The following is a 27202-nucleotide window of genomic DNA, read 5'->3' on the forward strand; positions in this document are numbered from 1 at the left end:
TGCCCTGTTTCCCTAGTATTGGGGTCCCTGTCCCTTTAAGACTTCCAAAAAGCGCTCGCCAAAACAAAGCAGCATAAAAGCAAAAAAAAAAAAAAAATGGTCGCGCGCTTTTCTTATGTCCTCTGACGCCCAGCCTCCAGTGCCTGCTCACTGTTCTTGCTGCCCTGTTTTCCCAGTATCGAGGGCCCTGCACTCTGGCCCGGATGGCTGGAGCTGGGTGTTCGGCAGCCCTGGGCTCCGTCTCCCTCCCGCTCTGCCTGCTCTTCTCCCGCCGGGAGCTGGGGGGAGGGGCGCTCGGCTCCCGCGGGGCCGGGGCTTGTATCTTACCCCCTTCGCGAGGCGCTGGGTTCTCTCAGTTGTGGATGTGGTCTGGATATTGTCCTGTGTCCTCTGGTCTTTATTCTAGGAAGGGTTGTCTTTGTTATATTTTCATAGATATATGTTGTTTTGGGAGGAGATTTCCGCTGCTCTACTCACGCCGCCATCTTCCGCCCCTCTCTACATTATATTTTATAAATGTTTTCTCAGATTTATGTATTCTTATTTTGACAGGTTAGGTTTTCCCATTATGACTAAGATTGCATCATAATATAGAATCTGTACTACTGTTGGACAAGTAGAATATTATTATTTCTGTTGCTGATACTTTTTATATTTCTCTCTGAAGCTTGCATGTCCAAGTATTCTGCAGGTTGCATCTATTATTACCTGTCTTTCCACTATACCCACAATCCTTCACAAGCAGAAAAGTTACAAAAAGACTTAAAGCGATATCTCACAAGAAAAATTGGATTTGAAGCTGTAATGAGAATAAGGTGCACTAAAGGTATGAAATTATAGAAATTATATGCTTTCATCAAAATTAACTTCCTGTGATTACCTATAAAGATCATTCACCATAAAGAACTTTTTGCTTGATTCAGTTAGCTGTAACGTGTTTTAAATATGTATAGGTACTAAATAATCAACACCAATTTTTTAAAGTAATCTGAATAAATGGGCAAAAGTAATATTTTGATTTATTAAGAAGAACTTAAGAAAAGGCCACATTGGAGGTGATTTTAGAAGGAGAATTAGAGGACTAGGAGAGATCTTAAGTGAAAATGGTCAAATTACTAATCTTCACCTTCATAATCATTCAAATAGTCTTCAATTTACATTACCTCTGTTTTCTGTGAATGTTTGCTGGAGAGATTTGGATCCCTCGTTTTAATTCTTAAATGGTGGAACAGTATCCCTCATTTAATTTTGTATGTTTGTCTGACTTCAAATCACATATGGGAAAATTATAAGGTTATCAATACTAATATCAATTTGTGAAATATGTAGCCTTCCTTTTATATAACCTGCATTGGTTTTTTAAATCAGTATTTTAGAACACCTACCCAAACCCCAATCTACTCTCTTGTTATCCTTGTGATTCCGGATCAGAGACTTTTTCTTACTTTGAAACGTACCTTTAGCCTGAAGTGAAGATGCTACTGTTACCCCATCTTCTATAACAAGTTTTCTCATCCGTAGGTCTTTCAATGCACACTTTTCATGGAAACTTCTTTGTCCGTTCCACTGATTTGTTATCCCTCGCCAACATCAATCCTGATGCTGGATTTGCAGTACAGCTGTCAATTGAAGAAAGTTTGACAGATACTTCCTTAGTGTGCTTCCAAACAGCCCTACTATATACATCAAGCAAAGGTAATGTTTACAGAAATGGGATACAACCTGCGGCAGTAATTCCCTCTCCTTTCACATGCTGGAGAAAATGGGGGGAAAGAAGGAACATACGGTTTTGAAGTAATGGAATTTGCATTAATCAAATATGTGTTCCATTCTTTTTTAACTCATTTTTTAAATCTCTAAATAATACCTTTTTTGACTCATGGAAGACTTATATTCCTAGAATCATATGTGTCCAGTAAACAGCTCATGTTAAATCCAGCTGTGCCATGCCATCCTTAGCATTATTTCTTGCCCCTACAAAAAATAAAAAATTCTGCAGAGCACTTAAGGCCTGCATTTATTATTTGACAGTCTAAGTTTTTTAACATTTTCCTATGTTGGATATAATTTAAAATGAGTTATATTAAAATAAAAAGTAGAGCCTAATATTCAACTACGTACAAAATATTATATATATTGAGTCTACAGATTTCAAGAGTATTTAATTTTCTTTAAAGCATGTTAATTGTGAAACTTCATTTTTGCACTTCAAAGTCCTGTTAGTGATTAAATCCAATCAAAATAACAACTTGAATATTTAAAAATATTTTAAAATGCTAAAAAAATTTAAAAATCGAAATGAAAAATCATAAAAAAAATATGTCTGCTTTTTTTTTTCTTGGTCTAATGTATTTTGCAGTGACAGTTACTCATCATTTCATTTAGGTGAGCGGAGAATTCGAGTGCATACTCTCTGTTTGCCTGTAGTCATTTCACTAGCAGATGTTTATGCAAGAGTGGATGTACAAGCTGCCATCTGCCTTCTGGCAAACATGGGTGAGTAAAAAAGTGAAGGAGCAGGTGAAATGTACTTTTCTATCCTAAAAACGGAAGCCTTAGCATTTTTACCCTAGAATACCTTATTTAAGAAGTGTATGCTTTACATTTTCATTTACAGCAGTGTGAATTTGACTATTACAATTCTTATTCATTCTTTACTTTAAAAATCTTTTGGAGGGGGTTCATAATCACTAAAAGCTGATAACAGCCCAAATGTCCTTCAGCTGGTGAATGTATTGAGCAAACTGTGGTTCATCCATACAATGAAATACAACTCAGCAGGAAAAAGGAATGAACTGTTGATATGTAAACAGACATGATAGCTCTCAAAGGCATTATGCTAAGTGAAAAGAAGCTGGATGCAAAAGCTACCTACCTATATGATTCCACATATATGACATCCTGGAAAAGGAAAAATTATAGGGATGAACAATAAATCAGTGATTATCTGAGTTTAGGGCAGGGGAGGATTTTACTGCAAAAGGGGCAGCACAAGTAGATATTTTTGAGTTGATGGAACTATTGTGTATCTTGATTGTGGTAGTAATTACAGGGCTATCTGTGCATTTAATGTAGAGCCACCATAGAACTAAACTCAAAAAAGTAAATTTTACCCTATGTAAGTTTTAAAAAATCCTATGGGGAATTAATATAATGCTGAGTGTTTTTTAGGGGAGACGTGGTGTCGCTGCGGGCTCGCTCTGCCGTGCGCTAGGCTTGGTGGGAAGGCTTGTTCTCGAGTTCGCGCTTTTCGTCGCCGCCATGTCGGGAGGTGGTGTGATTCGTGGCCCAGCAGGGAACAATGATTGCCGCATCTATGTGGATAACTTACCTCCAGACATCCGAACCAAGGACATTGAGGACGTGTTCTACAAATACGGTGCTATCCGCGACATCGATCTCAAGAATCGCCGCGGAGGACCGCCCTTCGCCTTCGTTGAGTTCGAGGACCCGCAAGACGCAGAAGACGCGGTGTATGGTCACGACGGCTATGATTACGATGGATACCGTCTGCGGGTGGAGTTTCCTCTAAGCGGCCGTGGTACAGGCCGAGGCGGTGGCGGGGGTGGAGGCGGCGGGGCTCCCCGAGGCCGCTATGGCCGCCCGTCCAGGCGTTCTGAAAACAGAGTGGTTGTCTCTGGACTGCCTCCAAGTGGAAGCTGGCAGGATTTGAAGGATCACATGCATGAAGCAGGTGATGTATGTTATGCTGATGTTTACCGAGATGGCACTGGTGTTGTGGAGTTTGTACGGAAAGAAGATATGACCTATGCAGTTCGAAAACTGGATAACACTAAGTTTAGATCTCATGAGGGAGAAACTGCCTACATCCGGGTTAAAGTTGATGGGCCCAGAAGTCCAAGTTATGGAAGATCTCGATCTCGAAGCCGTAGTCGTAGCAGAAGCCGTAGCAGAAGCAACAGCAGGAGTCGCAGTTACTCCCCAAGGAGAAGCAGAGGATCACCACGCTATTCTCCCCGTCATAGCAGATCTCGCTCTGGTACATAAGATGATTGGTGACACTTTTTGTAGAACCCATGTTGTATACAGTTTTCCTTTACTCAGTACAATCTTTTCATTTTTTAATTCAAACTGCTTTGTTCAGAATGGGCTAAAGTGTTGAATTGCATTCTTGTGTAATATCCCCTTGCTCCTAACATCTACATTCCCCTCATGTCTGATAAATTGTATTTTAAGTGATGTCATAGACAGGATTGTTTGAATTTAGTTAACTCCGTGCTCTTCAGACTGTGATATTGTGTAAATGTCTATTCTGCTCTAGTTTGTGTGAACTGGGATGTTGGGGTGTTTGTGGTTATCTTACCTGGGGAAGTTCTTATGTTTATCTTGCTTTTCATGTGTCTTTCTGTAGACATATCTGAAGAGATGGATTAAGAATGCTTTGGATTAAGGATTGTGGAGCACATTTCAATCATTTTAGGATTGTCAAAAGGAGGATTGAGGAGGATCAGATCAATAATGGAGGCAATGGTATGACTCCAAGTGCTATTGTCACAGATGAAATTGGCAGTATTGACCTTATACTAAAAGGCAAGGATTAAAAATGATTATATTCATCTACCTTAAAACACTTGCAAACCTCTGATGCAATTATCTTTAGCTACAATTGCTTTGCTCTTTAAACCTTGGCAATTGTGGCAAAATTACATTGCCCATTTTGTAACATTTATTTTGCTCCCTTCCCTTTTTTGTTTTAATAGGGACTAATGTGGGAAGAACTGGCTAATTTGTCACAGTGCTTAGTTACAACAGTTAATGTGTGACCTGCTGTTGGTGTACATGTGGGTACAGGGTGTCTTTAATTCCAACCAGATAGAGTATAATATCAATACTGCTAAATCTGCATGTCCTCTGTGTGACTGATATAGCGTTGCTATTTCATTTTTTTAAGACAAAATGAAAGCAAAATATAGAATTCCAACGTACTGGTGTAGATAATTTAGTTGGGAATACCTTTAAGTCTCACCTTCTCCTTTAATATAATTTACTCATGTTTAAAACACTTTAATTTACAAATTAAATTGCAGATGGGAGCATTAGATTTAGTTTAGACTTAGGTGGGTAGCAATATCAGTAAACTTTTCAACTACATAACTTTTTGCAACCACAAAACCTGTAATACGCTGTACAGTAACAAGTGTTGGCATTATCAGTTGAACTGTAAATATAAATGCTTCTTCCAATTAGTCTCTATGATGATTAAGTTTCTAAAATTTATCTGAACACCATTCAGAAACTTGTTTTGGGGAATTTGATAGTTATTGATGTACATCTGTTAAACTGATGACAGACATAACTCATCATTCCCCAGAAACCTTTTTTGATTACAGTATCTAACATTTTGCCTCCTCTTTTTTGGTTTTGCTGGTTATAAAGGTTTGGATTGGAGAGGGCTCACTGGATCCCAATCCTTGGAGCTGGATCATTGGATTCAAATCATAATGTGGATAGGATAGGGAGGATGAATTACAAGGATTCATGGAGCGGGATCAGATTACCAGGAACATAGGAGTGGATTCCTGCCCCAACCAAACCGCATTCGTATGGATTTTTTTTTTTTTTATTCAACTTAATTGGCTATTCCAAAGATTTTTTTTTTCCTATTTTTGACGATTGGAGCCCTTAAGATGCACGATGGAATTGTGTTTTGCATTTTTTGGTAAAAGGAGCAAAGCGAGGACCTGGAGATATACGCTGGAGCAATCTCCTTGGAAGGATTCAGCACGAGTAGATGGTAAACATTTAAAGGGGAAAAGGGGGGTTTGTTTAAAATAGTAAATCAGTAAGTCACTTCTAAATTTAAAGAAAACAAAATTGGAGTTGAAGAATAAGTAGGTTTCCAAATGGCTATTGCCGTTTTTCTTTGATTAATTTAAAATATTTTTTAAAAAAAGAAAAAAAAAAAAAGAATACAATCTGAAGAGACTAGTATGCCTATGTTCCATTAATATTTTTTAAAATGTGTTTGTATACATAACAGTAGCTATATACACTTAGAATGTCTAAAATTATCAAAATGTTTTTTTCTTTCTAAAATGTTGATAGAAATTACAAATATAATTAACCCAAATCTTTCCATTTAAATTTTTTAATATGCCATAAGCTATTTAGTTTACTGTTATGTTGGCTTTGAAAAAAATTTTTCCCAAAAGTTTTCAGATATATATATATAAATAAAACTCGTATGTGTATGAGTTTTTTATATATGTATAAGAGTAGACTTTAGGTCTTTTAAAAACAGTCTTACATATGGTTTTTAAATATATTTACACATCCATGTGTAATTTACATGTGTACTTTAAAATTCCTTGCCCTTATATTTTAAGGACTGAAGGAAATGCACAATTTTCAGAGAAGGGCTACTATTAGATTAGGTCATAGTGTATAATTGTTAAGTGAATTTTGTACTTAGTGGTAGTCCCCTTCGTTTGAGTATTTCCCTTAGACGAAACATTAAAGTGTAGCACAAACACAGTGATTAATATATCACTGGCAATGTTTTATTGATTAATCCATAAAAAATACAATATTCAGGTAAAATATCAGTGACATATTGTCATTAAACATGTTCCACTGACTTATCCAGGAAAACGTAAACATTCGTTGACAGTTTAAATTTGGTTTGTTTGGTCGCTGATGTCGGAGCTGGGAGTGCAGGTCTGCAGCTGGTTGGTGGTGGCAGTGAGCGTCATGATTTAGTTCTAATTCTGTTAAAGTCTATGAGAAAGGAAGTAATTTCCTAGTTACGTTTCTTTTACCAGACACGTCTTCCAGAGCTAGACACACTTGCATCAGAAAGAGCCAGATCCTTCGTAACTTGGCTTAGAGACAACAGACCGTTAAGTGCAATTCTTCATGTGGTAAAGTAAGTACTTCTGTAACTTATTTATGAAAACTGTCTTACCCTGTGCAATCTTTCTGAAATTGCCTGTCTTCAAAGCAAATTTTAAATAATACCAAATTATATGCTAGTAGTAGAATGCTGTTACTTGAATAATATCCCTGTGTATTAGTAATTTTTTAAATGTATAATTATTCTTTTTAGTAATATACATTTTTAGATAAATATTCTTTTCTCTTTTTTAGAGATGAGAGTCCTGCCAAAACGGAATTTTTTCAGCATTTGATTGAAGACAGGACGGAAGCCGCTCTCTCTTACTATGAATTTTTGCTTCACAGTCAGCAGCAGATTTGTAAGTGAAGTGGAATAAAGTTGAATAAGAAGAAAAAGGTCCACAACCTAGGTAAAGCATATGTCAGAGATGCACACAGGAAATTTAAAGTGATGGATTTGTTGTTACAAGACATAGCACGTAACATATAGCACCCTGCCTGAGGCTTTGGCAAAAGGTAAAGGGGAAGAAAGAACCTGACAGATTTTCTTTAGCCTAAATTAATGGTTATGATGATGCTGTTTTCACCAAGTATATTTTGAATTGGTTTCTACACATTTCTAGTAGTGCAGCAGTACAGTGCTCTATTCATTGCAAGCTGGCAAATTTATATAGCTCTGTGGAATGAGATATTGTAATGTAAAACTAGATAAATTCCTTTTTCATAGAATTAATTTTGGACTTGAACTCTGACAAGAGATGCCCAAAGGCATTGGTACCATGTTATTTGTTCATATGAATTACTTTTTAACAAGGAATGATTTGTATTCATTAAATGAATTCAATATTTTCCCTGTAAAAACAATAGCGTTTCAGCACATGAACTATAGAAAAAAATATATATGATGTACATAAATGTTACATTTGTAAAGAGAATGTAAAAATGTAACTACAGAATATGAATTGCTTAAACTGTGCTGCATTGTCAGATGACAACTTTCTGTCGCAGTTAGAGAATGAGGTTGGCTAATTGCATATTATGAATTGAGTCCACAAAAGAAATACAACTCTTTGTAATTCTGTTAAATCTTTTATGTGGATTTATTTATGATAAGCCTACTAATTAAAAATATTTTGCTTGACAGTATGATTTGGTGTTTTTTGTGTGGGGGGAGGGGAGTTGGTAGTATTTTTACATATAGGATATACTGAATTTATTACTTTGAGAAGCACAGTGATTACATTTCAGTTAGTAACATATGAATACGTTTTCATTAGTTTGTGGACATTACCAAGTACTTATTCTGTTTGTATTATTCATACACATGCCCCTTTCAAAATAAAAATGTTTATTGACTAGGTGTAATCTTAATTTGTCTTTCTCAGTTAAATTAGGCATTTTTTTCTGCACATTGATAACAAGAAAACTTCTGTAACATATGTGACTATCCTATGTAATTGACCTTAATATTACCAGTTTAAATTTTGAGAGTGGTTTTATTCTGATGAAAAAAATCTCACTCACTGAAGCTTGTTTACTGTAGAAACTATTCATATTCCATGAGATTTGGAGTAGGATTTTATTTTATACACTATAGAAGTCCCATCAGAAAACTTTGGAAGGAAAAAGACTCTTGATGTGTGTGTTGTAAGTGATTTTTACTGCTTTAGTGCTTGGTGGATCTGTTTTCCTTAGATAAAAATTAAAATATTCTCTCATATTCCCTAATGGAAATGAGAGTTTAAATGACTCACCCTAAATGCCATTACTAATTAATGACAGAGCTAATACTAAAAGCCCAATGTTCTCCCAACCCCCATCTACTCCCATCCCACCGCCACCCCACAGGACTCTACTTGTCCCTATACCATGCCACTCCAGCAAGGAAGGAGCTTACTGAACATTACGAAAAACTGCAGTGCTCTAAGGGCAACTAAATTCTGTTATTTTACAAAAAAAGTATCATGTTTCTACTTTGAGAAAGACACAAATTTTTGTCTTTGGTTATTTTGTTTTTATTTAGTAGATATTTATGAGCACTTACTGCCAGGTTTTTTTAATTGAAGTATAGTTGACATACAATATTATATTGGTTTCAATACAACACAGTGATTCAGCAGTTGTCTACATTATTAGATGCTCACCACTAGTGTAGTTCTTTCAGTACAGAATGATGTTACAGAATTTTGACTACAGTAATCCTGTGACTAATTTATATTATGATTAAGTTGCTGTGCCTCTTTATTCCCTTCACTTATTTTGCCCACCCACCCCAAACCCTCCCCCATGCTAACCATCAGTCACTTCTCAGTTTTGATGAGTCTACTGCTGTTCTGTTCATTTTGTTTTGTTTTGTTGTTAGGCTCCACAAATAAGTGAAATCATGTGGTAGTTGTTTATCTCTGCCTGGCTTATTTCACTGAGCAGGATAGATACCCTCTAGGTCCATCGATGTTGTCACAAATGGTAGGATTTCTTTCTGTTTTATGGCTGGGTGATACTCCATTGGGCATATGTACTGTATCTTCTTTACCCATTCATCTATCGATGGACATTCTGGTTGCTTCCATATCTTGGCTATTGTAAATAATGCAACAGTAAACATAGGGGTGCATATATTCAAACCAGAGAGTTTGTTTTCTTCAGGTAAATTCCTAGGAGTGTAGTGGGTCATACGGTATTTCTATTTTTTGAGGAACTTCCATACTGCTTTCCATAGTGGCTGCACCTATTTGCATTTCCAACAGTGCAGGAGGGTTCCCTTTCCTCCATATCCTTACCAACACTTTTTATTTCTTCTCTTTTGGATAGCAGCCATCCTGACTGCTGTGAGGTGATATCTCATTGTGATTTTGATTTGCATTTCCCTGATGATTAGTGATGTGGAGCATCTTTTCATGTGCCATCTGTATGTCTTCTTGGGAAAAATGTCTATTCAGATCCTCTGCCTAATTTATAATTGAGTTGTCTTTTTAGTATTGAGTTCTTTGTATATCATATCTATCATCCTCTTACTGGATGTATCATTTATGAATATATTCTTCCATACAGTATGCTACCTTTTCCTTTTGTTGATAGTTTCTTCCAGATACTGTTCTAGGAACAAGACAGATAAAACCTGAACACCCTCATGTGAGGATCAAGGACTGGGTAAGAGACAATACATATATCTGTGTCAGGTGCGATGAATGCTATGAAGAAAAATTAAGCTTGATAGGGAATAAAGAATGTTGTTTTTGATTGTAACTAGGGAAGACCCTTCTGAAAGGGTGACAGTTGAGCACAGACCTAAAGCCATGTGGATATCTAGAAGAGCCATTCAAGTAAGGGAACATGCAGTAAGTGAATGTGGAAGTTACTTTCTGATTGCTTGTTTTCTCTGTAAAAGAAGTGCCAGACTTACCAGCTGAGAATGTGGAGAGAGTGTGAGAGGTTGCAAGAAATAGTCACCTAGGAGCTTTAGATACTGAATTTTCAGGCAGCACTGATGGCCTGTCTTGGGATGTGAGTCATGAACTTAACGAGACACCAGTTAGCACAGTTGTGCCACATTCAGGTGCTTGGTGGAAAGTTGGATTTAAGCAGCATAGGTACGAGGAGTAGAGAGAATTGAGGATATAAAAGGGAGCAACTGTCATTTAAGCAAAAGGTGCACGACATGGATTGTAGAAAAAAGGTATTGGGCTTAGTTTGGAGGTTCTGTTGTGGTCAAGGAGCTGTTAAGAGTATGGATACTAGAGGGAATGAGTTGGAAAGATAGGAACTGGTGGTCAGGCTATGGGATGCTTGAAACAGATTGGGAGGAAGTTTAAATATTAGTAATGTCAACATCTAGGATATGTCTGTGGGAGTAGGTTGAGGTGGTGTAAAAGATGACTTGGACGTAAAAGATGACTGGAGGTGAAGTCAGAACTTAGAATCCAGGGTTTTAGATGGATCATTTATTTGGCTATTAAAATTGCTGAGAAAAACAAGTAGTAATGGAGACATAGGGGCTGTAAATAAGGGTGGCTTGGGACCTGCTCTGGTGTGATGGCATGAGCTCAGAGGACCTGGGTTAGGCAAAGAGAAGGAATCTGGATGTCTACAAATGAGAGACAGGGGGATGCCTACCTGAGGTTTGAGATAAAAACAGCCACTTCCTGAGGGGTCTGCAAGGGAGGTAGTGTTTTCAGAAGACAGCCAGGTTTCAGTTAGAGTATGTAGAGACTGACATCAACCGAAGTGTAGGCATGATTAAGATTAATCCTCACAGAGATGCATAACCAATTCTTAATTGCTTCCTTATGGGACGAGTCTCTGGCGATTGGTGTTGGAAGGCAGGAAATGACAGGAGGAAGGAGAATGCTAACCAGGAGTTCTGTGAGCCCCTCTTCAATTAATTGAAAGTGTTGTTTAGGTGATTCTTACTGTTTACAGTGGGGATGGGATGAGAATTTCCTGGGATAGATACCTTCTCTAATATCTCTTTGTCCTCAAATCTGATATTCAGCACCTGAGCAGAGGTTCACCAGAAAGATGTACTTTACAAAGGATTCCAGATGATGTGAAAAACCTCCTAGTATCCTATTAGAACCACTGTTTAATAGGAACATAAAATTTAATTTGTAGAAATGTTTTTTTACATACTACTTTTAAGGAATACATCTATAGCACAAATGAAGGGCCATCAGTGGAAAAAGAAAGAATTTTATTTTTATTTTTTACTCATACGTTAATGTATATTTGTTGAAAATTATTTGAAAGCTATTTGTATGAATCTGCTGTTGCCAGTTTGTGAGGCTATAAAGTACACAGCAAAGTGCATGTTAGGAGAGGATTTTCTGTAAATGGTTTTTACACTGTGTTCTTCACAACAAGTTTAAGATGTATGACATTTCCTCATCACCAAGTACTTTATTCCCCCAAATCTTTAAATCAGGTGTCTATGTTGTCATGTTGTCACCTTTAGTTTGCTGAGGAATATGAAACTGCTTTGAAGGTAAATCCAAGTTCAATCCATACCAAAGTTTTAGCACTTGGGTAATCTGTCCTCATTTGCTTCTTAGGAAGCATGATGAAGACTCATCTGTGGTCACACCTGAGATTATGATGAGCTCTTTCTTTAAGTCTGTCTACTAAGTGCTACACCGCTCTCTCTACCCACCTCTGGGAGCTCCATCTCCCCCTGTCAGATCTAGATTTGGGAGGTGATTTTTGTTTAAAGTCACTCAATTTCTTCTGAGGTCAAATTATATCTGAGTTTATATACGACTTGTTTATTGCTGTTTCAAGAAAATGTTAAAACCCTGACAGAAATTTACCATCTGTCCCAGTTCCACTTTATCACAGCCCCCGAGCAGGTTCCGATTTGCTCTGACAGCAGTGTCAGGATACCCATTACTGTCAGCACTGAAATACTATTTTTTTGCTAAAATCCAAGAGCCTTTCTGATTAGCTGGAATCAATCAGAATAAAGTCAGTCTCAGAAAGTGAAGTTATTTGTACTGTTCCATTCTGTTTGGTCACATGCACATGACAGACAAAAGGCAGGATGATTTATTTATCCTGGAACAAAACTAGATAGTGTGCATAACAACAAGGCAGGTTGGCTAAGATAGTTCTGCAGCTTAGAGAAATTAAATCTAAGTGCAAGCTGAAACTGAGTTGTAAACTAAGTCTCCTGACTGAAATTCAAACTACAATAAAGATGATAGGGGGCATTAACAGGGCCAGTGAATTAAAAAATTATCGAGGTGGAAAGCCACCTCTGTGTGTTCCTCCTCAGACGCCCTGAGCTACCTCTTTCTCTTCGGAGGTTAGATCGATTTCTTTCCCGTCCACGGCCAGCAGAAGTTCCACCTCTTCCTTCACCCCTGGGAGCACCACCTTCCCGGTCAGACTTAGATTTGGGGCGAGGTGATTTTGGTCGAAGTCTCTCAATTTCCTCTGTACATCCAGTCAAGTAGGAATTAGGGGGACTGAAGTACGATGCCTATGGTTCCGCACTGTAGTTGCCATTTGTTAGAGGGGGTCCAAGTGTAAGCCAGCCTGAAGGGGGAAAGAAACATTATCATTTTTTTTCTCAATTCTCTCTTATTTGTCCATTAGGACCAATTTCAAATCTTAAAGATGTCCCTATCACCAATATTGATCTTTTTCATAGAATGCAAGACACTTACTTAATCATGGTCATAAAGATTTCTTACGTATTTATCTTATTTTTCTTCCTAGACTGTAACTTTTGTAATATATCTTCCCTGTTGTCTCTATCCATGTTTCACACTCTGTGAGAATAACACTTAAAAAAAAAAGTATGCAGTACACTGAGTTTTGGCTCAGTGAAAATTTAATTTTCTGTAGCCTTCCTACTCGTGGCAATGGTACCAACTTTTACCTGTACTCTCCAATCACAATAACCCAGTTGATAGGTCCTAGAAATCCAACCCCTAACTACCATGCTGCTCCCATTCGTTCCATCTTGCCATTTCCACTACCACCCTTAAATTTCTTTACTTCTTTTATTAGGCCAGTGCCCTACACATGTAACAGATGTACATACATACTGAAATGCTCTCCCAACCTCTCCTCACTCTAAAAGTGAAAAGCCTAAGGCAAAGCTTCAAACATGGTACCTCTCTGAGCAGCCATCTAGCGCCTTCCAAAAAGCCCAAGTTCATAAATACGGAATCTAAGGTCTTTTATAATGAAGCTTGAACTAACTTTCCAATCACATTTGTCACTAACGCTTTTCATGACACCTTCATTTGAGTAAACCACTACAAAAAGTGTTTCCATATTAATTTCCACCTCTGAGCCTGTTTTCTTTCTATCCAGTCAATATGATGAAAATTCCACCCTTCAATATCCAACTTAAATATACATCCTTCATGAAATAAAACTAATTTCTCAGAATTTCCACTGAACATTGTATTTCTATAGGTAAAAAGGTATTTTTGTCAACTACATTACTAGACAACTTTGCTTATAATAAGGATTGTTTCTGACTGATTAAACTGTGTCTGAAATGGGAGGAACCATGGATTTTCTGTAAATGCCTAACAGAGACATGCTTTGGAGTATCCTGGGTGTGCTGATTCTTTTAACTGACACATTTTTGGGGGAGACACTGGAAACGTGTACGGAGTGCACTAAGAGACAAGGGCTGCTTTAGGACAGGTCATATAATCTCCAAGAATCAGGCTCTTCATCTGAAAAATTCGGTTCAAAATATTCTGCTTCATCATCCTCAAGGTTATTTATTACAATGTTAGATCCATCATAAAATGCAAAATATTTTACTAGGATCACATTCTAAAATGTAGTAGCCATTTCTGCACAATACTTTGTTCATCCTTTTAAAAAATCAGTATCTTACAGTGCATTGATTATAACAGAATTTGTAATATTTGAAGAAAAAACTAACAGATTAATCATTCTGGGTCTTTTTTATATTACCTAGTGGATACCCTGATACGTAGAGAAGTACCTATTCAGAGTAAAGAGCACATTAGACACCTGTGCGGTCTCATCAACAACTCAATTTGTAAGATTCTAACTTGCTCCCTTCTAGTTTTATGGCATGTGTGTGGTATTGTGGGACGCAACACACCAACAAGGGGAAAGAAGAAAATTTAAAGATGAAAAATAGCTAATGCTGTCTCTTTCATGCCTTACTGCCTTTTACATACCTAACACATTCAAATCTTTGCACACTAAACTATAAGGGACTCTGCCTCCCCTACACAAATTCTTAATTCCAACAATGTTTTATCATAATTTCTAAAGGTATTTCAAAGAAGCAAGTAAGTTTAAAATAGCCGAGCTTCAGTGTATTTGACACAAATAGCAATTTTTAAACCTTTTAAAGCAACGGCAAGTACCATTAGTATACCTTAGACTACCTCCTTGAGGAAGAAGTATATGTGAGGATTCAACCCCCCAAAATGAAGCCTCTTGAGAAGAGCAGACCTCTCTCAATTGTTCCTACTCTTAATTAATATACATGGTTAACCACCAACTATCTATAATTTCCCCAAGCAGATTTTCCTTCCTAAATTGTATTTTACTATATATAGTTAATATGAAAATAACATTTGCAAGAATGGGCAAGAGTAAAGAATCAGATGTAGTTTACAAGAAAAAAATAAAATTTGTGCCTCTAAGACTTTGTTCAACTGGTACAGACAGAAATAGAAGGATATCCTGTATGAAAGGTGTAATGTATAATCTGAAGTGGGTAAAGTGCCACAGCTACACGGATGGAAACCCCACTGAATATTACAGTTATAAATAAAAGTTGGTATCAGGCAAAATCTCTATTTTAGTTGGGGCTTATGTTTATTATGCTTATTCCTATAACCACAGTTAACAATCATCTGTTCTCTCTATTCCTTAGGTTCATCTACTTGTGTTAAAAATCATTAATTAAAATAATGTTATAAAAACAATGAAATAATTATAAATAATTGCTTCAAGTATAGAAGTATACTTGACATAATACTGAGAAAAATACAAAATGATAACTATAATTATGTAAAGACTTGTATGCACAGGACTGGAAATTACTTCGTAAAAGATGAAAATAATTCTTAAAGATAGTCATAATAAATTTTTCCCCTTCAAAATTTTCTTTGTTATTACACTGATTTTTAAATTATTGTTAAGATTACTATCTGTTTGATGTTTGCTTTTACTTTTCAAAAGGTTCTCCTTTTCCTTTAAGGTTTTCTACATCCTTTGAACAGCTGTTGCCACTGGAGATTGTTTCCAGATTTGGAGCTATTTTTGGGTAGGACAGGTTAATGATGGAAGAAAAACATGTTCCTTATTTCCTCAAACACTGGAGCCATAATCTTGATATTCAATATATATGGACATACACACTTTCTAAAAAACATACCTGCCAGTGTTTTTACCTAATGATGTTACTTTTCTCGAGCCAGTGAAGAGGAAACATTTGCTTGCCACCAGCTCTACTGCCAAATATTCTTACTTTGATAAGAAAGCAAAATCATCTACAAATCTTCTAAACAAGATGCTCCTGTATATGTGCAGAAGTTTAAACTCAAAGCTCATTCTATAAATACATATATATGCGTGAACTACATGTATATTAAGAAAAACTGGTTTACAAAGTTAAGGAAACTAAAATATAAAACCAGAGCATTCCCACCCTTTAAAAATCAATATACTATTTTAATTTAGACTTTAAATAATTCAATGATGAATGCTGCAATCTCTAAGATAACCACTGAAGGAACAAGAAGAGAATATCTAACAAGCTAATTAAAAAGGAAAAATGGAATAAAATAATCCAAAAGAAATGAGAAAAAAGGAACACTGAACAGGTGGTACTCCAATGTAAAGCAAACTGTACAATGGTCATTTATGCCCAAATACATCAGGACTAGATTAAAAGTAGATTAACTAAACAGTTCAATTAAAAGATAAAGATAAACTGGATGAAAAACCACACATTTGTTCACAAGACATACACCTTAAATGTAAGGATATAAAGACTGAAAGTAGGATGGAAATAACAAACCATATAAACACAAACCAAAAGAAAGCTGGAATGGCTACCCCAGTATCAGATGAAGTAGAAATTAAGGTAAAAATCACTGGCTAAAGAAGGATGTTTCATAATATTAAGAGGGTCATCTACCAGGAAGGAATAAAAATTCTACATTTTATATGCACCTAACAACTGACCTCAAATATAAATAAACTGACAACTAAGCTAAAAGCCCATATCATAAAAGACTTTAACAGACCTTTCTCATGAACAAGTAGTTAAAGGAGTGAACACATGGCTGACATAAACAGCACACAATTAAAAAACATCAAAACCAACAACAAAATAATACACATTCTTTTCAACTGGACCTGGAGCATTTACCTAACTGGGTCAAAAGGAAACCAACAAATTACAAATGAGTGAAATATTATAGTGTATGTTATTTGACTACAACATTACGCCAACAGGCAATAAAATGATAACTTAAGTAACAGTGCTGAATAAAAAACTGCCTTGAGAAAACACACACTTAAATACAGGGAACATTTTCTCTAAAGCCAATGTATAAATGCCTAATGTACAGCATACACATTTCACATGAAAAAAATATATTGGTAAAGGGACTTCAGTTTTACTTTTCTCTTTATTATTTTACATAATGTTATGAAATTTGAGACAGTCACTTTATACAACTGAAATATTTTCAAGTTATGGTGTTCTTCAAAGCACACCCACAAAGAAATACCTGGTGGGTGGTGGAAGCCAAAGAGGAATGGGTTATATTATACATAAAATTTAGACAACTTTGAAAACTGCTTTTTTTAGAATGAACAACAGAGTTTCTTCTAAATTCTTAGGTACGTTCAAAGCCAACTATTCTACTGTAACTTCTTCAACTTCTCTTACTTTTTATAAATTGCAGACTGTCTAAAACAAACAAGATTCTGGCTCTTCCATCTTTAAACAGTACCGCTGACATGGTAAGGCCAAACACACTGATTTTATGTATTGTGACTAAAGTGATGCAATGTTAAAAGTTACTCTGATGTTTTTCTGAGGAAAGTAATAAACAGAATGTACTGATAATTCAACAATATTTTGTAAATAAAAGATGTGCCCTCTCAAAGAAAATCCTATTCCACAATAGTCTAATTATTTTCTACTCCAGTATTTTGAAAATAGTGAATTCACATACTGATTTAGCAAGAAGTTAAAATTTTGAAAAAACAACATCACTGTATATGTAAGGAAACAAGATAGGTATTTTAATTGCTAATAAAGGCAAGATCTGTACTTCACAAATGTATGGTCGTTTTCTGCAGGATTATTCAATCATTCATTTATGCATTTCTTCACTCAACACAATATTTACTGAATGATCTGAATACTGGGTAGAAAGGCATAAGACAATCTTTTCCTTCTATGAGACTGCATGCCAGAGAGACTAGCTATAAACATATGCCCAGATGAATCTGTAATTCAGATGATGGGTGGTATGAAGAAAAAGAAAGCAGATTAAGGGGGAAAAGAGTGGCAGTAGGAGGGACTGGAGTGGAAGTTGGCTAGTTTACACAGGGTTGTGAAAAAAGGCCTGTCTGATACTTGAATGAAAGGAGAGAGGACCATGGAAGAATAATGAGACAAAAATAAGCCTGCCATATTTGAAGTACAGCAAGAAGAATTAAACACATCAGAAGAATTTTATTTTACACAGCACTGTGTACTGTTTTTTTGACACCTACATGCCAAACAAGCATAAAATTAAAAAATGTTCTTGAACTACCCAGTCAAATTGTACTGTCTCTTCCAACAGATTAAGGCATCTTCTACCAAGACAAAAATGTTCAATTATATGAAAATTTTCTACAGGTTTTTCTATATTGCCAATTTTGGATTCTTCTGTGATAATCAAGTCAATGTCAACATTACCATGAATGAAGTCCCCATCTGTGCTACGCTTAACAGTTCCTTTGATCCCCATAAGGCAGTGTTCCTGAGTAACAGTGAGAGCAGACCAATGCCTCTTTTTTTTATCAACAGTCATATTCATACCATTTTAGATTTCTACTCTCCCCAATTCCAAAACAGTCTTCATTTCTCTGAATCTTTGGGATATATTTCTATGGGAAAAAACCACATCAGGAAGACCTGGATCTTGGAATGTGGGAAGGTTACAAGGGGAGCTAGACCCAAGAGTATTAAACTTGAAGCCGTGTCATTTTAGAATGAGGTCACCATGGACTCTTTTCCTCTGCAACACTTGATAATAACTTTTCACCAGTAATGGAAACATGGCACTTCCATGGAGTCTTAAAATGTTGTTATATCAGAGGTGGAGCGAACATGGCGGTGCAAGTAGAGCAGTAGACATCTCCCAAAACCATATATATTTTTGAAAATACAACAAATACAACTCTTCCTAAAAGAAACCAGAAGACACAGGACAACAGCCAGACTACATTCACACCTGCGAGAACCCAGCACCTCATGAAGGGGGTAAGACACAAGCCGTGGCCCGGCGGGACCCGAGCGCCCCTCACCCCACTTCCCGGCAGGAGGAGAGGAGTTGCAGCGGGGAGGGAGAGGGAGCCCAGGACTGCTATACACCCAGCCCTAGACATTCACACTGAGAACGGAGACACACAGTGCATGCGTGGAGTGCTGGAAACTAGGTAAACAGGACAGTAAGAGGTGAGCAGGTCCCCACAGACGGCGCACCTGGGACAAAGAAAAGCGAGTGCTTTTTGAAAGTTTGAAAGGGACAGTGACCCCACTGCTGGACAGAAGCGTCCTGGGACACTTAGCCCCACAGCTGAGAATCCCGGGGATCTCTGGGCGCCCTAACCCCCTGGGCAGCAGCACAGCTTGGAGGCCCCTCACAGAGATAAACAGCCTCCCGGCCATTTCCCTTCTGACGCGGCTCTGCCATATCGGAGCAGCAGCCTGAGGCAGGCCACGCCCACAGCAACCGCAGAGCTTAAGTCCTCAGCGGCTGGGTAAGAATCAGAAGCGCCGTCTGTGCACAGCTGCCCAGCACAAGCCACTAGAGGTCGCTGTTCTACAAGGAGAGGAAGGCCACAAACCAGCAAGAAGGGACGTTCTCCCAGCCGTCACAACGCCAGTTCCACAAACTATCTCTATCGCCATGAAAAGGCAGAAGAATTTGATACAGACCAAAATCACAGAGTCAACCCCTGAGAAGGAGATAGACCTAACCAGTCTTCCTGAAAAAGAATTCAAAATAAAGGTCATAACCATGCAGACGGAGCTGCAGACAAATATACAAGAGCTAAGGGATGACGTCCAAAGGGAGATTACAGAAATGAAACAATCTATGGATTGTAAGGATTTATAAGCAGAATGGATAAGAAATGAAATAATCTATGGATTGTAAGGATTTATAAGCAGTATGGAAGGATTTATAAGCAGAATGGATAAGATGCAAGAGGCCACTGATGGAATAGACACCAGAGAACAGGAACACATAGAAGCTGATGCACAGAGGGATAAAAGGATCTCCAGGAATGAAACAATATTAAGAGAATGGTGTGACCAATCCAAAAGGAACAATATCCGCATTATAGGGGTACCAGAAGAAGAGAGAGAAAAAGGGATAGAAAGAGTATTTGAAGAAATAATTGCTGATAACTTCCCCAAACTGGGGGAGGAAATAATCGGTCAGACCACGGAAGTACACAGAACTCCCAACAGAAGGGACCCAAGGAGGACAACCCCAAGACACATAATAAATAAAATGGCAAAGATCAAGGAAAAGCACAGAGTTTTAAAGGCAGCCAAAGAGAGGGAAAAGGTCACCTATAAAGGAAAACCCATCAATCTATCATCACACTTCTCAACAGAAATCTTACAGGCCAAAAGAGAATGGTATGATATATTTAATGCAATGACACAGAAGGGCCTGTAACCGAGAATACTGTATCCAGTACGATTATCATTTAAATACGAAGGATGGATTAAACACTTCCCAGATAAGCAAAACTTGAGGGAATTTGCCTCCCACAAACCACCTCTACAGGGTATTTTAGAGGGACTGCTCTAGATGGGAGCACTCCTAAGACTGAATAGATGTCACCAGAGAAAATAAAATCACAGCAAAGAAAGCAGACCAACCAAATACTAACTAAAGGCAAAAATAAAATCAACTACACACAAAAGCATTTAAAGGAAACACAAAAGAGCACACAATAAAACAACCAACATATAAAGAATGGAGGAGGAGGAATAAGAAGGGAGAGAAATAAAGAATCACCTGACAGTGTTTGTAACAGCTCAATAAATGAATTAAGTCAGACAGTAAGATACTAAAGAAGCTAACCTTGAACCTTTGGTAACCACGAATCTAAAGCCTGCAATGCCAATTAGTACAAATCTTTCAATAGTCCCCCTAAATGTAAATGGACTGAATGCACCAATCAAAATACACAGAGTAATAGAATGGATAAAAAAGCAAGACCCTTCTAAATGCTGCTTACAAGAGACTCACCTCAAACACAAAGACATGCACAGATTAAAAGTCAAGGGATGGAGAAAGATATTTCATGCAAACAACAGAGAGAAAAAAGCAGGTGTTACAGTACTAGTATCAGACAAAATAGACTACAAAACAAAGAAAGTAACAAGAGATAAAGAAGGACATTACATAATGATAAAGGGCTCACTCCAATAGTAGGATATAACCATTAGAAATATATATGCACACAACAGAGGAGCACTAGCATATGTGAAACAAATACTAACAGAACTAAAGGAGGAAATAGAATGCAATGCATTCATTTTAACAAAATTCAACATGCCACTCACTCCAAAGGACAGATGCACCGGACAGAAAATAAGTAAGGACACGAAAGCACTGAACAACACACTAGAACAGATGGACCTAATTGACATCTATAGAACTCTACATCCAAAAGCAACAGGGTATACATTCTTCTCAAGTGCACATGGAACATCCTCCAGAATAGACCACACACTAGGCCACAAAAAGAGCCTCAGTAAATTCCAAAAGATTGAAATTCTACCAACCAACTCTTCAGACTTCAAAGGTAGAAAACTAGAAATAAATTGTACAAAGAAAACAAAAAGGCCCACAAACACATGGAGGCTTAACAACATGCTGCTAAATAATCAATGGATCAACAAACAAATTAAAATAGAGATCAAGGAATATATGGAAACAAATAACAACAAAACAAAGCCCCAACTTCTGTGGGACGCAGTGAAAGCAGTCTTAAAAGGAAAGTATATAGCAATCCAGGTATACCTAAAGAAGGAAGAACGATCCCAAATGAATAGTCTAACATCACAATTATCGGAACTGGAAAAAGAAGAACAAATGGGGCCTAAAGTCAGCAGAAGGAGGGACATAATAAACATCAGAGAAGAAATAAACAAAATTGAGAAGAATAAAACAATAGAAAAAAATCAATGAAACCAAAAGCTGGTTCTTTGAGACAATAAGCAAAATACATAAGCCCCTAGCCAAACTTATTAAGAGAAAAAGAGAATCAACACACATCAACAGAATCAGAAACAGAAATGGAAAAATCACAACAGACTCCACAGAAATACAAAGAATTATTAGAGAATACTATGAAAACCTATATGCTAAGAAGCAGGGAAACCTAGAAGAAATGGACAACTTCCTAGACAAATATAACCTTCCAAGACTGACCGAGCAAGAAACACAAAACTTAAACCCATTACCAGTAAAGAAATTGAAGTGGTAATCAAAAAACTACCCAAGAACAAAACAACCGGGCCAGATGGATTTACCTCAGAATTTTATCAGACATACAGAGAAGACATAGTACCCATTCTTCTTAAAGTTTTCCAAAAAATAGAAGAGGAGGGAATACACCCAAACTCATTCTATGAAGCCAACATCAACCTAATACCAAAACCAGGCAAAGACCCCAGCAAAAAAGAAAACTACAGACCAATATCACTGATGAACGTAGATGCAAAAATACACAATAAAATATTAGCAAACCGAATTCAAAAATATATCAAAAGGATCATATACCACGACCAAGTGGGATTCATCTCAGGGATGCAAGGATGGTACATTGGAAAATCCATCAACATCATCCACCACATCAACAAAAAGAAGGACAAAAACCACATGATCATCTCCATAGATGCTGAAAAAGCATTTGACAAAATTTAACATCCATTTCTGATAAAAACTCTCAGCAAAATGCATCTAGAGGGCAAGTACCTCAACATAATAAAAGCCATATATGATAAACCCACAGCTAACATCATACTGAACAGCGAGAAGCTGAAAGCTTTTCCTCTGAGATCGGGAACAAGACAGGGTTGCCCACTCTCCCCACTGTTATTCAACATAGTACTGGAGGTCCTAGCCCCGGCCATTAGACAAAACGAAGAAATACAGGAATCCAGATTGTGAACGAAGAAGTTAAACTGTCACTATTTGCAGATGACATGATATTGTACATAAAAAACCCTGAAGACTCCACTCCAAAACTACTAGAACTGATATCAGAATACAGCAAAGTTGCAGGATATAAAATTAACACACAGAAATCTGTGGCTTTCCTATACACTAACAATGAACCAATAGAAACAGAAATCAGGAAAACAATTACATTCATAATAGCATCAAAAAGAATAAAATACCTAGGAATAAACCTAACCAAAGAAGTGAAAGACCTATACCCTGAAAACTATAAGACACTCTTAAGAGAAATTAAAGAGGACACTAACAAATGGAAACACATCCCACGCTCTTGGCTAGAAAGAATTAATATCATCAAAATGGCCATCCTGCCCAAAGCAATATACAGATTTGATGCAATCCCTATCAAATTACCAACAACATTCTTCAACAAACTAGAACAAATAGTTCAAAAATTCATATGGAAATACCAAAGACCTGAATAGCCAAAGCAATCCTGAGAAAGAAGAATAAAGTAGGGGATATCTCAGTCCCCAACTTCAAGCTCTACTACAAAGCCATAGTAATCAAGACAATTTGGTATTGGCACAAGAACAGAGCCACAGACCAGTGGAGCAGATCAGAGACTCCACACATTAACCCAAACATATATGGTCAATTAATATATGATAAAGGAGCCATAACATACAATGGGGAAATGACAGTCTCTTCAACAGATGGTGCTGGCAAAACTGGACAGCTACATGTAAGAGAATAAAACTGGATCACTGTCTAACACCATACACAAAAGCAAATTTGAAATGGATCAAAGACCTGAATGTAAGTTACGAAACCATAATACTCTTAGAAAAAAACATAGGGAAAAATCTCTTGGACATAAACATTAGCGACTTCTTCATGAACATATCTCCCCGGGGAAGGAAAACAAAACCATAAATGAACAAGTAGGACTATATCTAGCTGAGAAGCTTCTGTACAGCAAAGGACACCATCAATAGAACAAAAAGGTACCTTACAGTATAGGAGAATATATTTGTAAATGACAGATCTGATAAAGGCTTGACATCCAAAATATATAAAGAGCTCACGCACCTCAACAAACAAAAAGCAAATAATCCAATTAAAAAATGGGCAGAGGATCTGAACAGACACTTCTGCAAAGAAGAAATTCAGATGGCCAACAGACACATGAAAAGATGCTCCACATCGCTAGTTATCAGAGAAATGCAAATTAAAACCACAATGAGATATCACCTCACATCAGTAAGCATGGCTACCATCCAAAAGACAAACAACAACAAATGTTGGCGAAGTTGTGGAGAAAGGGGAACCCTCCTACACTGCTGGTGGGAATGTAAATTAGTTCAACCATTGTGGAAAGCAGTATGGAGGTTCCTCAAAATGCTCAAAATAGACTTACCATTTGACCCAGGAATTGCACTCCTAGGAATTTACCCTAAGAATGCAGCACTTCAAGCACTTCTTGAAGAAGACAGATGCACCCCTATGTTTATCGCAGCACTATTTACAATAGCCAAGAAATGGAAGCAATCTAAGGGTCCATCAGTAGCTGAATGGATAAAGAAAGAGTGGTACATATACACAATGGAGTGTTATTCAGCCATAAGAAGAAAACAAATCCTACCATTTGGAACAACATGGTTGGAGCTAGAGGGTATTATGCTCAGTGAAATAAGCCAGGCAGAGAAAGACAAGTACCAAAGGATTTCACTCATATGTGGAGTATAAGAACAAAGAAAAACTGAAGGAACAAAACAGCAGCAGAATCACAGAACCCAAGAATGGACGAACAGTTACCAAAGGGAAATGGAGTGGGGAGAATGGGAGGGTAGGGAGGGATAAGGGTGGGGAAGAAGAAAGGGGCTATCACGATTAGCATGTATAATGTGGGGAGAGGACAGCGGAGGGCTATGGAACACATAAGACAAGTAATGATTCTACAACATCTTACTACGCTGATGGACAGTGACTGTAATGGGGTTTGTGGGGGGGACTTGGTGAAGGGGAGAGCCTAGTAAACATAATGTTCTTCATGTAATTGTAGATTAATGATAACAAAATAAATAAAAAAAAGAAAAAAATGTTGTTATATGAGGCCTCATATGATCTAAGATCAAAACTATATATAAAGGTAAGCATTTTTATATAGAGAGGGGTTAAAGCCTGGATACAGACTTCTCAACACTCAATGTAAGTAAATGTGAAAGTCAAACAATTTTTTTTTTTTTTACCTTCTCTATTTACCTTGGATGGCAGGGGTATGGATTAAATAAATTTAATCTCTCACTTGACTCCATAAACCAATAGCAGCAAGGACAGCTTAGGTTGTTCCCTTCAAAAGAACCAGTCCAAGAAATAAATTAGTAAGACCCTCCTACTAGGGCTCCCTAAAGAGTAAAAGACTGAAGGACAGACTGTTAAATCCTGATACTAGCAGGGCAGCTGTATGATTCAGAGGTTCTCAGGCATTCTTATGCAGGAAAAAGAAGGAAAGAGAAGAGAAACTTTTCTCTAAGCTGGCCAGCTATGTGTCTAGTTTTCATCTCTTTTTTTGGGCTCAGACAAAAGGCAAAAATCTGGGGGTGGGTGAAAAGTACCAAAAGCTCATATCTGATAATATTATGGCAATTTAGGCCATGTAGGAATACCTTCTCCAGCACAGTGGAGGTTGATCTAACATACTGAATATTTTAAAGTTCATTTGTATGTATTACTGTAATGCTCAATGCCATTTGTAAGTCTAAGAAAAGGACCTTTCCACCATAATTAAACGATAAACAGACATTTGGAAAAGCCTGAGAGAAAATAATGATAACAAAAAGAAAACAAAAGAGCAAAGATAATACCTTTGTTCTCTGGAAGACAGCCTTTGGATCTAAAGTCTTAGTCTTCCCCCCTTAGTCTTGTTTTTATTGGTTTTAATCCAACCAATATCTTTACATCTTCTGTAATCCCACTTTGGTAAAACCTTAAAATGAAGGAAAAAAAGAAATCCTTAGCTAAAAGAAGTAAACAATACTTTAACCAGCCAGCATTTAAAAGCTTTCTAAAGGTTTGAGACACTAAATTCCAAGGTGTCATGGTAATTTTGTTTTAGTGAAGAAATGGAAAAAAAGAAATGTTAGTCTTTATACAGTCATTAAGTGAAATACAGATACCTTTTGGATATTAATATAATATATAGAGTTAAATATCAAAACACAGAAAGGATTATATAATATTCTAATTCTGTAATAGTACCTTCCATTGTCCTCAATAGAAAATGAGTTTTTAAATCAGTCCCTTTTTCATAAAATAATTCAAAAGATAATTTGATTCTTGCCACCTCAATTTCCTATACTCTCACAAAACTAAAAACTTTTGAGAATGTTCCACTTACCAACTTCAAAAGAGTCTTGTTATTTTTATGTATTTAATATTAACAACTTCAAAAAAAATCAGACTTAAAATGGTTATATATGTCTCTTTATTGTATAAAGCTTTGTTTTTATCTTTAGGTAATCTACAATGCTCAGAATAGCATTTTGAAGGCCTACCATTTGTAGGTGCTGGCTACATGCTGGAAAAAAAACATGAAAAAAATACCCTACTTACCCCAACTGACCTAAGAGCAAAGAAGGGAGAAATAAATAAATTGTGCAGTACAATATTGTTGGTAATATGATCAAGTACATAGAAAAATAGAGCATGAAATGCAGGCAATATTCAGGAATGCTCTCAAAGTGTGAAGTGAGCTACACATCAAAATGAGACTTAGATTTTTATTTTAAAATCTTGAAAATCAAGATCAGTATCTGTTCCTGTTGCCAAATATTTGTTTTGTACTTGATGTTCATGTTCCTATTGCCAAATATTTGTTTTGTACTTGATGTTCATTAGACATCACAAGGGCTTAAACCCTACATGCCCTAATCAATCTACCAAAAGCTCATGAGTATTCTCACGTTGAATTATTCTTATAATCATTTCTGGCTAAAATCTGCTTTCACCAGTATGATAAACTGTTGTATAAATAAATAAAATAAAACCTCCTGATCAACTTTCAACCTAAATTGGGGGTGGGAAGAAAGCCCAAAGACACACATTAGAGGTAATAAAGGTAAATACCAACATACCTATAAAAACATACAGTATGTTTCTATTTTCTTAGCTTTTGGAAAGCATCTAAGGGAGGCAGCAGCAAAAAAAAGAAGTTAATAAATGAAAGTAACAATGCTTTTACTCAACAGTTTCAAATTTACTATAAATACAAAGAATACAAAGTAACTGTAGAATTTCAAGATTTGAGCACAAATTTATCTCAATATAATCCTACTTGAATTCTTTACCTGTCAAACGGACACTTTCTAAAATTACCAGGATTAAATGAGATCATTTGCTGCATA

At 36.8% G+C, this 27202-nt stretch overlaps 2 protein-coding genes and 1 pseudogene across 2 annotated transcripts in view; 2 read left to right on the top strand and 1 right to left on the bottom strand.

Moving 5' to 3' along the window:
- LOC130683965 (protein transport protein Sec24B-like) overlaps positions 1-7996 on the top strand; it is a 33278-nt gene extending 25282 nt beyond the window's left edge. Inside the window, 7 exon segments of the mRNA XM_057503252.1 lie at positions 668-826; positions 1522-1695; positions 2386-2486; positions 3172-4000; positions 4442-4491; positions 6765-6886; positions 7108-7996. Of these exon segments, the coding sequence (XP_057359235.1) occupies positions 668-826; positions 1522-1695; positions 2386-2486; positions 3172-4000; positions 4442-4491; positions 6765-6886; positions 7108-7222 (1550 nt within the window). The 3' untranslated portion in view covers positions 7223-7996.
- Positions 1-27202, bottom strand: part of LOC118930075 (N6-adenosine-methyltransferase non-catalytic subunit-like) — a 181148-nt pseudogene that overhangs the window by 137607 nt on the left and 16339 nt on the right.
- On the top strand, positions 3167-4398 carry LOC130683819 (serine/arginine-rich splicing factor 1-like). Its single transcript, XM_057502520.1, has one exon. It carries the CDS (start codon positions 3262-3264, stop codon positions 4006-4008), a length of 747 nt encoding a protein of 248 aa, XP_057358503.1. The 5' UTR covers positions 3167-3261; the 3' UTR covers positions 4009-4398.

This window comes from Manis pentadactyla, chromosome 5 (assembly GCF_030020395.1).
Source record: "Manis pentadactyla isolate mManPen7 chromosome 5, mManPen7.hap1, whole genome shotgun sequence".
Taxonomy (NCBI): Eukaryota; Metazoa; Chordata; class Mammalia; order Pholidota; family Manidae; genus Manis; species Manis pentadactyla.